This window comes from Phaethon aethereus, assembly GCF_964289735.1.
Source record: "Phaethon aethereus genome assembly, chromosome: 1".
NCBI lineage: Eukaryota > Metazoa > Chordata > Aves > Phaethontiformes > Phaethontidae > Phaethon > Phaethon aethereus.
In genome coordinates, this window is record NC_138575.1 from 91,393,761 (window position 1) to 91,408,221 (window position 14,461).

At 48.0% G+C, this 14,461-nt stretch overlaps 1 protein-coding gene across 1 annotated transcript; it reads right to left on the reverse strand.

The window, feature by feature from the left end:
• Positions 1 to 417: 417 nt before the first annotated feature.
• UPK1B (uroplakin 1B) lies at positions 418 to 5,635 on the reverse strand (the record flags this gene model as incomplete). The annotated part of the gene is made up of 7 exons (XM_082002573.1): positions 418 to 468; positions 1,103 to 1,186; positions 1,959 to 2,138; positions 2,439 to 2,561; positions 3,278 to 3,352; positions 4,822 to 5,022; positions 5,567 to 5,635. 7 exons carry the CDS (start codon positions 5,633 to 5,635, stop codon positions 418 to 420), a joined length of 783 nt encoding a protein of 260 aa, XP_081858699.1.
• Between the last annotated feature and the right edge of the window lie 8,826 nt (positions 5,636 to 14,461).

Below are 14,461 nucleotides of genomic sequence, written 5' to 3' on the forward strand. Positions count from 1 at the left end.
GGTTACAGTTTTGCTCACATAGCCCTTGCCGGAGCCTTTAGCATTATAATTTACATTCAACCTAGTTTTAGAGAGATTTTTCTGGAGCACGTGTGGATGGACACTTTCCTTTCTGATGTTATCACAGAACAAATCAGACCACTTCTTATCTTATGCTCCAAGGATTTCTTGCACAGTGAAAGAAGGATTGTGCCTCAGCCAGGAGACATTAAGGCTGCAGAACAAGTTGCAAGGAAGGGACAAAAAGATTCTTTCCTGGAGTCATCAGCTCTGTGTGTCAAGTTTTTGAAGGGGAAGAAGTATATATGGGAGAGGTAGTGGGAAGTCTTCAAATTCTCCACGGCACAAGAAGCATGGAGCAGGAGACGAATGCAGTTTCAAGCAGTGCTTCAGGACAGTGCTGAGGACATCAGGCCTTCAGTATTCAATTCTGCTCCAGTAGAACATGGTACCAAGTAGGACGCAGAACTGAAACGACAAGACTATTAAGTTTCTCTGCTCCCCATTTCCTTCTCCCCACCTGTCCCCCAGCCCCATTTAGTCCTACTGGTAGGAGAGAGCAACAGAAATTCTTGATAAGCAAAGTCTCTTTAGGCAGAGGAAGCTTAAAGCATTTTATCTGCACAGAAGCTTCACAGTGAAGAAAGAAGATATGTGCAGCCATAACTACTTGACTGGATCACTCAGCTCACTGGGGTTATCTGTCAAGAAGCTGCAGAACCCTGAGTACTTAAAACACTCATAAAAAGTCTTTGAACTAGAAACTGAATTATCTGTCATGATTACTGTTTAGATGATCCAATACCCTTCACAAACAAGTATCTGCAAGCTGTGTTTGTTGTGTTGTATTGTTGAGATGGCAGCAGGCCACAGCAGGCTGGAAGGCCATCTAGCTCCTCATCTGTGGAAGCCAGAATGGAGGGGAACTTGTAAATGTAGCCCTGTTAGTGGAACAGGCTACAGGCAGACTGGTGACGAATGAATAACTATGGTCTACAGACATTTTAAATGTGTCGGTCCTGTTATCCACCTCCACCCAACTGGGTGATGTGGATTAACAAGAAAAGAGAAGAGGAAATAAAGGCAAATATTAAGTACTCACAGTCCAGCAGAGGATGGCAAAACCAAACCAGGCAACACCCCAGGCATGTGTGTTCATTGGTCCAGAAATAGCGTCATAACAACCCTGTAAGACAACCGTGAATGAATCAACACTTGCTTTGAGCTTGTACTGCAAGGCAACAAGCTTATCTGCCTCTGAGAGAGACTGAGGTGGTGTGCTCCTCTCCTCTTGCAATTTGGGTAGCTCACAGGCTCTCAAGAAGACAAGCCAGAGCTACACTGCTTATTGACAACTTGCAGAGAGCCCACCTGTTTCTAGCTCCAAATACAAAGTAGACCCATCTCAGACTCTTCAAGGACAACTTCCTGTGCCACCCACTTGCCAAGTATACATATATAACCAACACAGAGTTGACCTCCAGAATCAAGAAGCTGCAGGCAGATTTGGAAACACGAATGCTTTCTAGAAATTCTTTCTAGTGCAGAAGTTGATGCTGATGACCCAGCAATCTGTCTGAGTAGGACAAGCTGATCTACTTAAAATTTCTACCTTGAGAAGGAGAACTGCTGACTTGCTCACTCATATTGTATGCACTCACCTTTGGGCTAAGTTTGATCTAGCTGCTGTCCATCTGTGTGTTGGAGATGACAATTCTTACTGGTGGCATTGTGAGAGTTTTCTTAATAGTTCTCTCTCTATCAGAAAATCCTTTACTACAACCTATCCTGTGTTCAGCAACATGGCCAGGACCCTACAGGTGTTGCTTCTCCTCCAGAAAGCTTTTGAACACTTGTAGCTTACAATGGAGGAGGAAGGCTATTCACCGTTTCCTTCCCTTCCAGCAAGGTGCTTTTGACCAACACACGTTAACTCGAAAATGCAGAGGGGATCTTACGTTGCTGTTATAGTAGCCAGGGACTCCAAGCTTGCAGCCATCGAGGTTGACAGGAGATCCTTGGGCATCCATGACACAACAGTTGTGTGGCCAAGGGAAGTCAGCATCACTGTGCATGACACGAAAGGCAGACATGTACTCCTGCCAGTCGGAGGGGCCCCGCACCCCACAGCACTGGTTCTGTGGGGCAAGAGAAGGGAACAGTCTTTATGGGCCCAAGTCACAAGCACTGCATGTCGCTGGACGCTGCACATGGCTGGTTAGGCATTAACCACAGGTTTACGGGAGAGATTTTTGAAATGCATGCCTTTCACAGTCTGCCATCTGATAAATGAGCAAAATGGGGAGTGTGGCCAGACTTTCTCTATGGTTCAAGGCAGATGCCATCCTCTTTATTACTCAGCGGCCGCAAGGAGGACTTGAAATTCCAGGGCTGCAGAGCATTTAGTAATTAGTGAGAGTTTTCAGTGTTATTACTACCTGAAGCATGAGTTTATCCCATGTCTTTGTGACTCCTTCGGTCATCCATTTGTCATTGTTGTTGTCTGTCTCTGACTTCTTATACCTCTCCAGCATTTGCTTCAGGAAGAGATTTGGAGTGAGCTACAGAAAAAAAACAGAGAAGAATGCAGGAACTATGCAAATAACTGGCCATGTAAAGCAAATATAGGGTTACTTGGGGTGGGTTTGTTTGCTTGTTTCAGTGTCCTGCTGGAGAACAGGAATGCTGCTTCTCCCCCAGTTTTACACACAGAAGATTAAAGAGCAGGATTTGAGGAGCGGAAGCAACAAAGATGTAGACCTTGAGCGCAACTCTTAAACAGGCTCTACCAGATCTCAGATCACAGGAGATGTGTAGAAACTGTGGGTTACATTTGGTATGTTGCTTGGAACTAAAGCATCACAAGTCATTTCCCTCCTTACCAGTATCTCAAATAACCCACGTAATCTTTCTCTCACTAGTAACGCTGCCTGGGGCAAAGCTGAAGATTTGTCTTCTGCATATATGATAGATTAATCAGTCTGTAGCTGAAAGGCTAAACACTGTATTGATGATTCAGCTAACCCATGCTATTATTTCCTTAACTACAAGGTTGTAAACATTTTAAAACGTTATAAAGAATGAAGTTGTTTCCTTGAGTAGAATAACGATGTTGGAGACTTTCCATGTGGGGTCATAGTACTCAGCAGTAGTCCTTTGAGTTTACCCTGTACCACCACATGGGCCATTTACTACACTGAACAGGACCACCATGTGCCCTAGAACTGCAACATTTCCCAGCATAGTTGCAAAAATATGTGAGGAAAGAAATACTCACGAAGTCTCGATGAGTTGCTGCTGTGATGGAAGAAGCCATTTCAAATGCATAAGTGATCAGCATCAGAATAATATACTGTGGGAGATAGACAGCATTAATACCACTCTGCCTCTATGGAAAATACTTTGCCTGGTATATCCTAGAATAACATTTGCTCTTTTCTTTGTGGCATCTCATTGGCAACTTATGCTTGTGCCATGTCTCCTCTTTCCATTTCCACTTGCCAGCTATAAGCTTTTCAGCAAAAAAAGCTGTTCACTCCTAGCAGGAGAGCTTGTACTTTGTGGAAACAGAAGGGGCAGTTTAGGGTGTCGTTCAGATCCTCCTGATTTTGCACCATCAGATTTCCTCAGCACACCTACTTTGTGAGCAAAGAGCCTCCATGAAAACAGATCCTGAGGATCACCTCTCACAGTCTTATTTCCCTGTCTCTCTTCCCTTCTCAGCACAATCCCTTTAACCTTTCCCATATTCCCTTTGGAGTTATCGTGCCTCTATTTCTCCTCTCACATTTTATAATGATCTTCTCAGATTCAAGGCATTTGTTCCCTTCCTACCCCAGCTTCTGCCCCTTGTACCCTCTCTTATCTCCTATACTACAGCCTTGAGCTTCAGCCAAGACACCAAAATTTGGAGTTAAGGGAATTCTCTTCCGTCAGCTGTTTGCTGGAAAATTCCCTGGCACAAGAGTTCAGATCTCTACGTGTGTCTCGTTTAAAACAGACACCCTTCCATCCCACATTAATCCAAGAGAGAGTGGATTCCAGAGTTTTCGGCTCTACCCTTTGTTAATGCAAGCACCAATTAGGTTTCACCACTGCCAACCTAAAAGACTAAGTAAGAAATTGTACAGAGATTTGTTCACATCTTCACATTGTCCTTGGCTTATCCAAAGCTTTCTGTCCCCACCCCTGTAATTTCTGCCTGCCTGCTGATGTCTAATGTTCTTACTTGCACCCATATTTGGTATACTAACACATACCAATGCCTTGTACAGAAGTCATTACTTAACAGCCCCTGGACTGAATGCTATATGACAGCTGAAAGGCAGCAAGGGGTGGGGAGAAACAACAATCTAAACGACATCCCAGATACATCTGATTGCACAAGTGCCTCTGCATTGCTGCAGGGCAAGGTCAGGGCCAAGCCAGTCAGTTTAAACCTCCCTTGTAGCTTATCAACATTAATTCCCTCAAACTGGTTCCAGAGCTTCTCATGCATGTGTAAGTCTGAATTTTGGTGTCTTGGCTGAAAACCAAGGCTGTAGTATAGGAGGTAGGAGAGGGTACAAGGGGCACAAGCTGGGATAAGAAGGAAACAAATGCTTTGAATCTAAGAACATTATGAAATGTGGGAAGAGAAATGGACATGAGACAGCTTTTATTAGTGATAAGAGGCCAAAGATTATTATTGATCATGGCTGTGGTGTCCCACAAGGTGACTCCTGTCTTTGCTCAGTGGGTGATTACCAAGGTGAGCAGGGAAAGTAAAGTGGCATTTTTTCAGTTCAGCAGCAAGAAGTAGGCAAACTTTGCTACACTTACCACCAGCAGCAAGGTCCTGTTGGACTTAATGACTCCAACGATACCAAGGACAGACAGAGCAAAGAGTGCAAAACCAACAAAGATGCCAATCCAGGCAGCAGCATAGATGTCATCATTTTCTGTGGCTTCCAGCAGAGGGTAGAGACCATGGGGATCGGACACAAAGAAGATGCACTCTGCTGTCAGGGCAATGCCGCACATCTGAGAAGTGCAAGTTTGGGAAATCCATTAGATCAAGCTTCCCCAAAGAAATAGCAGAGACAGAAAAAGACAGACTGCTTTCCTTTCCTTTAACTTCCTGCCAAATAGGAGCTACTCAACTCCTCCTCTGTCCAACTCTACATTCTCTTGTATTATGCCTTCACAGAAGAATTGCAGGCAAAACTCACTCAGTCTAAACCTGAGAAGTCAGGCCTAGGACTTGAGGATATTAAGAAAGAATTAGCAGAACCTTTCCCATCACTATATGGAGGAAGGTGGCTGGACAGATGTTGGTCAGCGGCAAGGGCTCTTCCCCTACAACTCATGTTGGTCTTGTGGATGAGCTTCTGCTGTCCCTTGCTGTCCCCTCCCCACCCAACTGATCAGCTAGCACAGATCTCCTTTACCCCTCCTGTCATGCATTACTGGTCTATTTATGTGTAGGCTTCACACATGAAGAGGGATTTCATGGCTGGGAACTGCTGTTTTAAGAAGTGTCATACTGGAAGGAAGCATCCACCCATACTTGTCCCACTTCACTCACCCCAATGACTACATTCCCAAAGACTAATAGACCCTGCAAGATGCGTATGCCATCACCACCTTTTGCCATCTTCATGCAACCTGGGAAAAACCAAAGACAGTCTTCAGTTAGATGAGTACAATAGGATTTACTCACAAATATAAATTATCCCTGAGGAGAAGGATAGACAGAACCTGCCAGCCTGTCTGTACACCTCCCATCCCTTGCTTCTCAGTAGTTTCAGAGAAGAAACTTCCCCATGTGTGCACTTGGTAACTCAAGCTCTCCCTGATACTTGAGCTACACAAGATTGGAACCACTCTAGGGGCAGCCAGTGTCTTCGGCTCCCTTTTGAGTAGAGTTTTCATCATCACAACAGCACCCATGCAAACCTCAGCTCATGGTGTTACATTTCCACCTGGCTAGAAACACCAGCTGCACCCGGATGGACAGGGGACAAATTCAGTGCCCTTACCTCGCTCCTCTTCCAAAGGAGCCAGCTTTACCCCAGGGCGTGTTATCCACCCCACTGGCTGTTTCATTTTGGCCAGCACTACTGCGGGACTGAATTGATAACCATGGCGCTTTATCTGTATCTCACACACATACCTGTGGTGCACAGCTTGGCAGCACCTTGCTAAGGGTAGCACCATCTCCCACCCATGCCGGGAACTGGAGCCGAGCCTCCTGTTCCCAGTCAGGTGTGAGGGAAGGAGGGAGCAGCTCAGGCTGCAGCTGGCTCACGGGAGCCAGGCCAAGTAGCATTCCCACCAAATTCCTAAGAGCGTTATATCCTGCAGGCTGGGGCCAGGCACCCCCCGTCGAATTCATCCCCTTTCAGAGAGAACAGCATAAAAGCACTAGAGGTATGAGACCTCTTGGAGAAACAAGCCCAGATGCCAGCGCCAACGAAGCCCGTCTTTCAAAGGGACAGAGCACATGTGTGATGGAGAGGAAAAAACACCAACCCTGAGACAGCTGCTTTTGCCGGGTGGTTAAGAAAACACAAGCTGCAGAAGAAAGGCTGAAATGGGCCCAACTTGAGCAGACAACAGGAAAAGCAGCTTGAACACCCCTATTCTGCTAGAGTATCTGCACTTGTACCTTCTCTTGCTGGGTTTACTGACAGTGATTCTTCAAAGAAGCTGTTGGAAAATAAGAGCAGACACAGCTGTCAATGAAGGGGAGTTTCTTGAGGCAGATCATTGTGGGACCTCTCTAACAATGCCACCTTCGGCCTCCTCAGCAGCTCTTCTCTTAGGGTAGGCAGGACTTCCAACAGTGACAGAGGGAAAAACAGAATTTCCTACCACCATTTCTGCAGTGGTTTGAGGCTTAGGCATGGAGAGATATCTAGTGCGCTCACCATTATACCAGCAGCAGAGCACATAAGTATTTTCTCAAGACAGTGTGAGGTGGGGTTGTTCATTATTTCCAAGGTAAGAAACCATTTTTATTCCCAACCAGGTGGTTGGAGGCCAGCCCAATAAACCTGAAGCTGTACGGCTCTATACTTGAAAATGGCAGGTTTGTGAGGTCAACCTGAAGCTCTGTCCCTACCAAGCTTGTTGATCAACCAGCATAAAACTGCCTTGCAGATCAGATCTGCGTCTGGGCAATGTTTGACCACATGTGGTCTGCAATACAACACTGTAGAGTCTGCCAAACCTGAGATGGAAACTGGTCCTCTACTTATCTGAAAGCTGTAGAGGCTACTGCCTGCCTCATGGATCTTTGTGCCGCAAACTCCGGAGATTTTTGAAAAGCCTTTAGTTATTGCCCACTAAGAGACATCACGAGTCAGGGAGTAGTCCAAAAAACAGGGACATCTTCCCTGCTTGAATGCAGGCATGTGAACTCTGGATACTACATGGAAAGGCAGGTCTGCTCCAGCTGCCGTGTAGATAGCAGGGTTGAGCGTGCCATGTAGCTAGCATGACAGATCACACCAAGAGTGATTAACAAAGCCACAACCCCTTCCTTAACATCACAGGAACCTCTTTCTCCCTCCCTTTCTCTCCTACAGACCCCCTTGCAGTGTAGCAACAGCACTCACACCTGTCACCCAGCCCATGCGCTTGCCTCTCCACAGGCTGGCTTTCTTCTCCTCCCTGGCAGGCAGGACCTGGCTTGCTCTTGCCTCTCCTTGGGCAGGTATTGCTGCAGGTGTGCCTGTCCGAGAAAGCAAGCATCTTCTCCTGGGGCAAGCCCATCTCCTAGGCTACTGTAGCTGGGAGGAAAGCTGGCCATGGTCACCGCCACACAGTTATCAGCTAGAGTGGCATCCTTCTAGGCAACCTAAGGCTCTCCAGGACCTTACCTAAGTCCAGTGGGATTGCAGGGTGGGGGGAAGTGGAGAGACCGGGAAGAAGAAGAGGGAAAGAAGAGCCTTTACTGTAGACCTAAAAATAGACACTGTAATGATGTTGCCATATTAGTATAATTCTCCCTCTGCTTCCAAGGGATCGGCATGGAAGGAGTCTGTTCCTTGGTGTCCACTTTGTTCCCTTGTTCCACATGTGGCAACCCTTTGTCTGGCCCCTTCTCCATTGTGGAGGATCTAGTATCGGCATCACAGATGGGAGACTGGGGAGGTACTCCAAGGCCATGACAACAGCTGGGCAGCTGGAAAGTTGACCCTCCAACACACCCCAGAGGAGAAGCCACAGGAGGTCCGGGGCTTTCCATCTGCTGCCTGCTCCTCACGCTTAAGCTGCGTTAAGCAAGAGCACCTTGCACAGCACTTGATGCAGGTGCATGACTACAGAGGCATGAGACAACCTCTGGCCAGCTTGCCCGAGGCAAGCTGCATGCAGGTATGGCTCACAGCCCACATGGGATGTGACACTGGTAGGCAGTCCTCCATCCCAGCCCCCAGGGAGACAGGTGCCGGCCGGCAGCTCGTGCCTGTGGACACACATCGGTTTGGAGGTAGAGGAGCCTTATGTGCAGGCTGGTTAAGGTCAGTTTTGCAACCCAAATATAGTTTCCTGGGGCTTCAGGGAAACTCCTGAGGAAACCAGAGCTTCAGCTGCAACCGTTATCCAAAATCTCCGCACAATAAGGCAACCAGGTCCTGGGATTTCAGCCTTGAGCTTGCATGGACCTGACGTTCCTCAGCACATCCTGGGCACCTTGCAATTTAGCCATCACCCATCTAGATCCCAGGTATTCAGTGATCACTACCACAGACTTTGCTCCATGCTCCAAGCAGCTTTGGAAAGGTGTCTGTTTCTCCCATTTTACCACACAAACCTACAACCCTCCTGAAAGACATCCTTCTTCCTCTTCCTTATACACTGGTCAAAACCAAGACAGCAACTTCTCCCCTCTCCTCTCCCCTCACACCCCCAAAACACTTCTGCCACTCATGGGGGTCCAGCTGAGCCTGTCAGAGCTGGGGAGCAGCAGTAGCCCTGCCTCCCCCGTCCCTCCACAGATTTTTTCTATGTCCTTAGAGTTTTCTTGACCTTTTCTCCCTTCCTCTACTCGCAGGGTCTCTGCAAGACCCACAGCACAGCTATGGGAGCCAAAAAGGAAGATCCTTTCTGCAGAGGCTGGCTTCTGCCTTTGTATTTTAGGTGACCAAGCCCATGCAGGCGGCTTTCAGAGGAAGCCCTGCTTGCAGTGGTGCCTGGATTCAGGCAGGATTCAGCCTCTGTTGTGCATCCCTCACACTCATCAAGCCGGTTGATCTTCTGAAGCATCCACACCCTCTTTCTATAGCTTGGGACAGGATTTCAGTAGCCTTACAGACAGATGTCCCCTGCTTAGCCTAGTCCTACTCCACCTATAGCAAAAAACCCCAAGAGGTAAGAACTGGTTTGGCATTGTCCCGTGCAGAAGTGGGCCCCATTTTGGTTACCTCGTGTTTTGCACCAGTTGTCATGGCAGAGTCACAGCACTGTGACCCAGGGATGTCCAAAAACACCCCCGAGAGCATCATTTGTTTCTACACCTTGCTCTTGGAGGTCTCTCCACGCGGCGGTGTGGCTTCACCTCACCCCTTGCTACCCCGTTTTGCTTCAGTGTCCCTGCTCGGGGCGTTGCATTCTCACACCCCGGCATAAGGAGGCAGAGGTGCGTTTCTTTTATTACTCACAGGCTCCGCAGCCTCCAGGCACCTTGGCCGAAGGGCTCTGCGTCGCTCAAGCACAACTAAACAAACCCAGCCGTTCAATGGCAGAAACCCGGTCCTCGCCGGTCCCCCCCTCCGGCGCAGAAGCCCGTGCACCACACCTCCTGCCCCTGGCGCTCACCCGGCCCCGGCCGGAGAGCGTGTCTCTACAGGCAGGAGCGAGGCGCTGGGGCCGGGGTGCCGGGGTGGAACCGCTGCTGGGGGTGCCGTGCCGGGGCCGGTGCCACGGGCAGCCTCCGCGAGCCACAGACCTGCCCACGCCCTGACCTGCCGCGGGCTCTGACGCACAGAGGCTTGAGAGGCCGGACAGCAATAAACCTACTTTTTTTTCCGCCCCCCCCCCCCCCCCCAGTTGGCTTTAGCAGAAAATTTAGCCCCCAAGGGGCTTAAAAAGAAGGTGGTTTGGAAATACTTGGGACATCTTCAGAGTTACACAGTTTTTAAGAGAACGAAATTAAATACGTTATTGATGAAACGCTTGGACTCTGCTGTAAGAAGCCAAACGCTTTAGGACTGTCAATTCATCATTCGCTTGCTTATTTTTAAAGCGAACGCCTCCGGCGGGCACAAAGCCGCACACTTCTCCTGCCCCGCCGGACTTGCCCCGTTGCCCCCCCTGCCCCGAAAGGCAGCCCTGACGGGGAACAGCTTGTGCGCCAGGAGACAGCCACGCTCCGAAAAGGAAGAGCCAGCCAGTTATTTTGCGCTACCAGAGGAGAAAAAATAAAGCAAAAACAAAGCTCAGCATCAAGCGGGGGTCAGAGACTAATTAAGTTTCCTTTCGAGAGAGATTGCTATGAAATGAAGCCTGTGTGAACAGTGGAGTGGCTGGTAAATCATCATCAAGCATAATTGCCTCGGAAATAGAGCTGGGAGGTAGGTTTTTCCTCTCTCCCTCCTTAGTTCAGCACAGCCAAAACAAGAAGATTTTTTTTTTTTTTTTTGCCTTTCCTATTTTCACAAATGAGGGGGAATTACAGGACTCATTTTCTCTGCAACAAGTTTTCTCTTTTTTTACCTTCAGATATATTTGCAACAGATTTAATTTTCCCTTTCCTTCCTCCCCAGTCTTTAGGAGAAAAAATATGAAACAAATTAAAACAGCCATAGAGAAGATACAGCCTGAGGTAAGAAAAATTAAATACTTAATAATCTTCTGCAGTTAACCTTATCCAGGTACCAGACTCCCACATACTAAACAGAGCCCAGGGATTAAAATAAAAACCATTAAACACAAAAGCTTCCTTTTCTCCTAGCAGACACTTATCGTTCACTTGCCTCATTAAGAAGAAGATGATGACCAAAGCAAGACACTCACCCTTCCCTTCTTGTGGTGCTTCCCAGCAGCAATCCCGACCCACCTGCAAAGCCGAAAAAGCCCCTTTCTCTCACCTCTGCTGGTCTTTAAAGAGCGCAGGTTGCTGTGTGATTGGTAGGGTGCCCATCACATGAGGAAAACTTTTTTTCTTGACAAACCTGTTCCCCAGTCCTCCGTGGGACCAGAGGGTGTCTCTGTGATTCTTAGATCATATCGGAATGCTGTTGTGCCAAAAACACAAAGCTTTAAAGAATTTCTACTATTATACTCTTGAAAGGGTGGACAAATGACTCACATGTACATGACACCTGAACTTTAAAGAGGATGGGCAAATAGGAAGGATGTAAATATAAATATTAGAATTGCTGGACAGCTGTTTGAGCATGGGTATAAGAAGAATGTAAAGACTAGAAAAAGAGAGTAAATGAATTTTAATGTTTTCATTTAATTATGTTGCATGGGGAAAACCTAGTGGTTTGGGTTGGATCCATTTTCATTTTATTTAGCTTGGGATTTTTTGGGGAAACAGAAGTGTAGGTGTTGGCTACTTTGTAAGACACTGTGGATAACATGAAAAGTGGAGAGACTACAGCATTTCCTTGGGCCCTCTGGATTTTTAACAGATTCAGTCTTATTAAGACTGAGTACAGTCAAGCACAGACATATATATTAATTGGCCTGTGATGAACTGAGAGGGGCTGAAGCTGAGGAGCACAGCAGAAAAGGAATGTCTCTCACCTTCCTCTCCCTCACCCATTCCAGTATAGGTCAGCCAAAAGTCGTGATTCCCAATACTGGAGCCTTGAGAAAGCCTCTGGCAAAAGCGCAGGTGCTTGTGCTTGGCGTTCTTCATCTGCTGGTGTGAAAAACAGACAAATGAATAACAGGCTTGGGAAGGGTGATGGGAGCTTCATGCTTTTAGAGCCCTTCACAAGCCAAAAGGAAACATCAAAAGAATATATAAATCTCTCCTTGGTAGCCATCCTTGCAAATATCTTGTGGGAAATTAGTGAAAACTGCAATAGCTCTAATGTTTTATGGATCCCCTTGATACACTGAGACAACTGAAGAGAGATCCCCATGAGATTTCGCCCTGAGGAAGGGAGAGTGCTTTTGGCATTTCCAGCTCCGTGAGGTATCACAGCAATAAGCAAAAGAAGACCCAGACATCGCAGTTGGCCTGATCGAGTAGACAGGGACAAGAAATTTGTCCCTTGGGTGCTCAAGAGTAGGGATGCAGATTTGTCTAGACCTAAATAACTCGGAGCTGCTTGCCCGTTGTTTGTGTTCCCTACAAGATGTGAAGTCTGGCTGGGTGCAGTCGCTGACCCATCTTTAGGCAGTGCTGTGGGGACCACACATTTCATGCTGACTGGTGTGCTGGGGTCTAGGAAGGCACTGCTGGACTTTGAGAGCAGCTGGCGGGGGATAAGCAGTGCATCTCCTGAGCATCACAGCCTGGCAAGAGATGGGGCAGCGGTTAGACACAAGCCCTGCCATGGAAAGGCACTCCACCACGTGTCAGCTGGGAGCAGAAAAGAGGCAGCAAACATGGAAATGCTGTTTTGGGAAAAGAAGATGAGGAAAGAGGAGAGAGAGGAGGGGAAGCTGTAGGTGAAGTCCATGGTCTTGCCAGTCAACCAGCACTGAGAGCGGCTGTTAGAAGAGAGCCCTGGTGCGGCTGAGCTCTTGCTGCTCCGTAGCCTTTGTCCTGGAAGCTGCAGACAGGTGTTAGTGTAAGTCCTCATTTGGGATGGAAGAGCGGGTAAGGCTGGGGAGAGTGGTATTCAATCCCAAGCTGCTGTCAGCATTTGCTGGCAACAGCTTGATGTTAATCTGGTTTAGTGGGTAAGAATATTTTTTAGTGGTATCTGGAAATAAATATGGTACTTGGAAGGAAAGAGTTGGGATGGGGCTCTTGTTTGTTCACACTTCTTTTGGTGTATGTTAGTAAGGCAGGGAGTTTGCATGAATGCATGAGCAGAGGGTCAGACAGAGACCTTGCCTAAACAAGGGAGAGCAGTGGGGCTGACAAACGGGGCGGTGGGAAGCTGAGGTGCCACCACGGGCACTTCCAGCGGGGTGCCTGCAGCTGCTTTAGCCTCCCTTGTAGGTCTGTGTCTGCACTGGCATGCTTCAGATGAGAACGTGCCAACACCTCTGTATAGCCAGATCCATACATTTGTGCAAGCTCTTGCACTTGCGAAAGCTACAGACTCAGAAGTGCACACCCCCCCTCACAGAGCCATATGTACGCACACGTATATGCACACGTACAAATCCACACATGCATCTGCTTTCCTGATGTAGGTACACATATGTGCACACCTCTGTTGCGTGTGGGTTAAAAGCAAAGTGCTGGCTTGGGAGTGAAGACACACTGCAGTCTGTGGTTTCTTCTGGAGGCATGGTCAGATGCTGAGGCCACAGCCCGGCCCATTTTCAGATGGAGGTAGAAAATGAAGTTTCTCAAGAGATGTATCACTTGACTATATCAACATGCTCTGTGGGTGACAGAGCAATGTGAGAACACTCCTGTCACTAAGCGTGCAGTGGCTTTTCGAAATTGGTAGGGGAGGGAAGCCAAAGGATGCCCAAAGGCAGAACACAGATGCTGAATCACAGAATCATTAAGGTTGGAAAAGACCTTTAAGATCATCAAGTCCAACCATCAACCCAACACCACCATGCTCACTAAACCATGTCCCAAAACACAACATCCACACGTTTTTTGAACACTTCCAGAGATGGTGACTCCACCACCTCCCTGGGCAGCCTGTTCCAATGCTTGACCACTCTCTCGGTGAAGAAATTTTTCCTAATATCTAGTCTAAACCTCCCCTGGCGCAACTTGAGGCCATTTCCTCTCGTTCAATCTCTAGTTACTTGGGAGAAGAGACAAACACCCACCACGCCACAACCCCCTTTCAGGTAGTTGTAGAGAGCGATAAGGTCTCCCCTCAGCCTCCTCTTCTCCAGACTGAACAACCTGTAGGTAATTCCAATGGGCTAGTCCTGCTCCTAACCTCTGAGAACACTGTCACATTCCTGCATCCTTTGAATTTCCTTTCTTCAGAGCATGGAAATAGTGCTTTAAGACAGACAGTGTGAGAGGAATGAATGAATTAGGGATGGAGAGAGGGAGAGAGCACACAGGGAGGTTTTCAGAGGATATGGCCAAAGCTGCGGGGTCCCAGGAGTCATTTCTGTGACCGCCTCATGCCAGCATCACGAAGGAACCACTCCTGCCCATGACCAGGAGGCTCCTGGTTGCATTTGTGCTGTTGCACGGGCAGATCAGATCTCGCAGTGACAGGAGCAGGCTCAGGAAACCCCACATCCCTTGCCCTGCAGCTGCAGCGTCGGCCGTGCCCGTGCACCCGTACACAGGTTCAGCTTGACACGCACCATCTGTTTGTCCCAGAGAGGGTGACTTTTTTGGTGATGGCCTCTCCAGCGC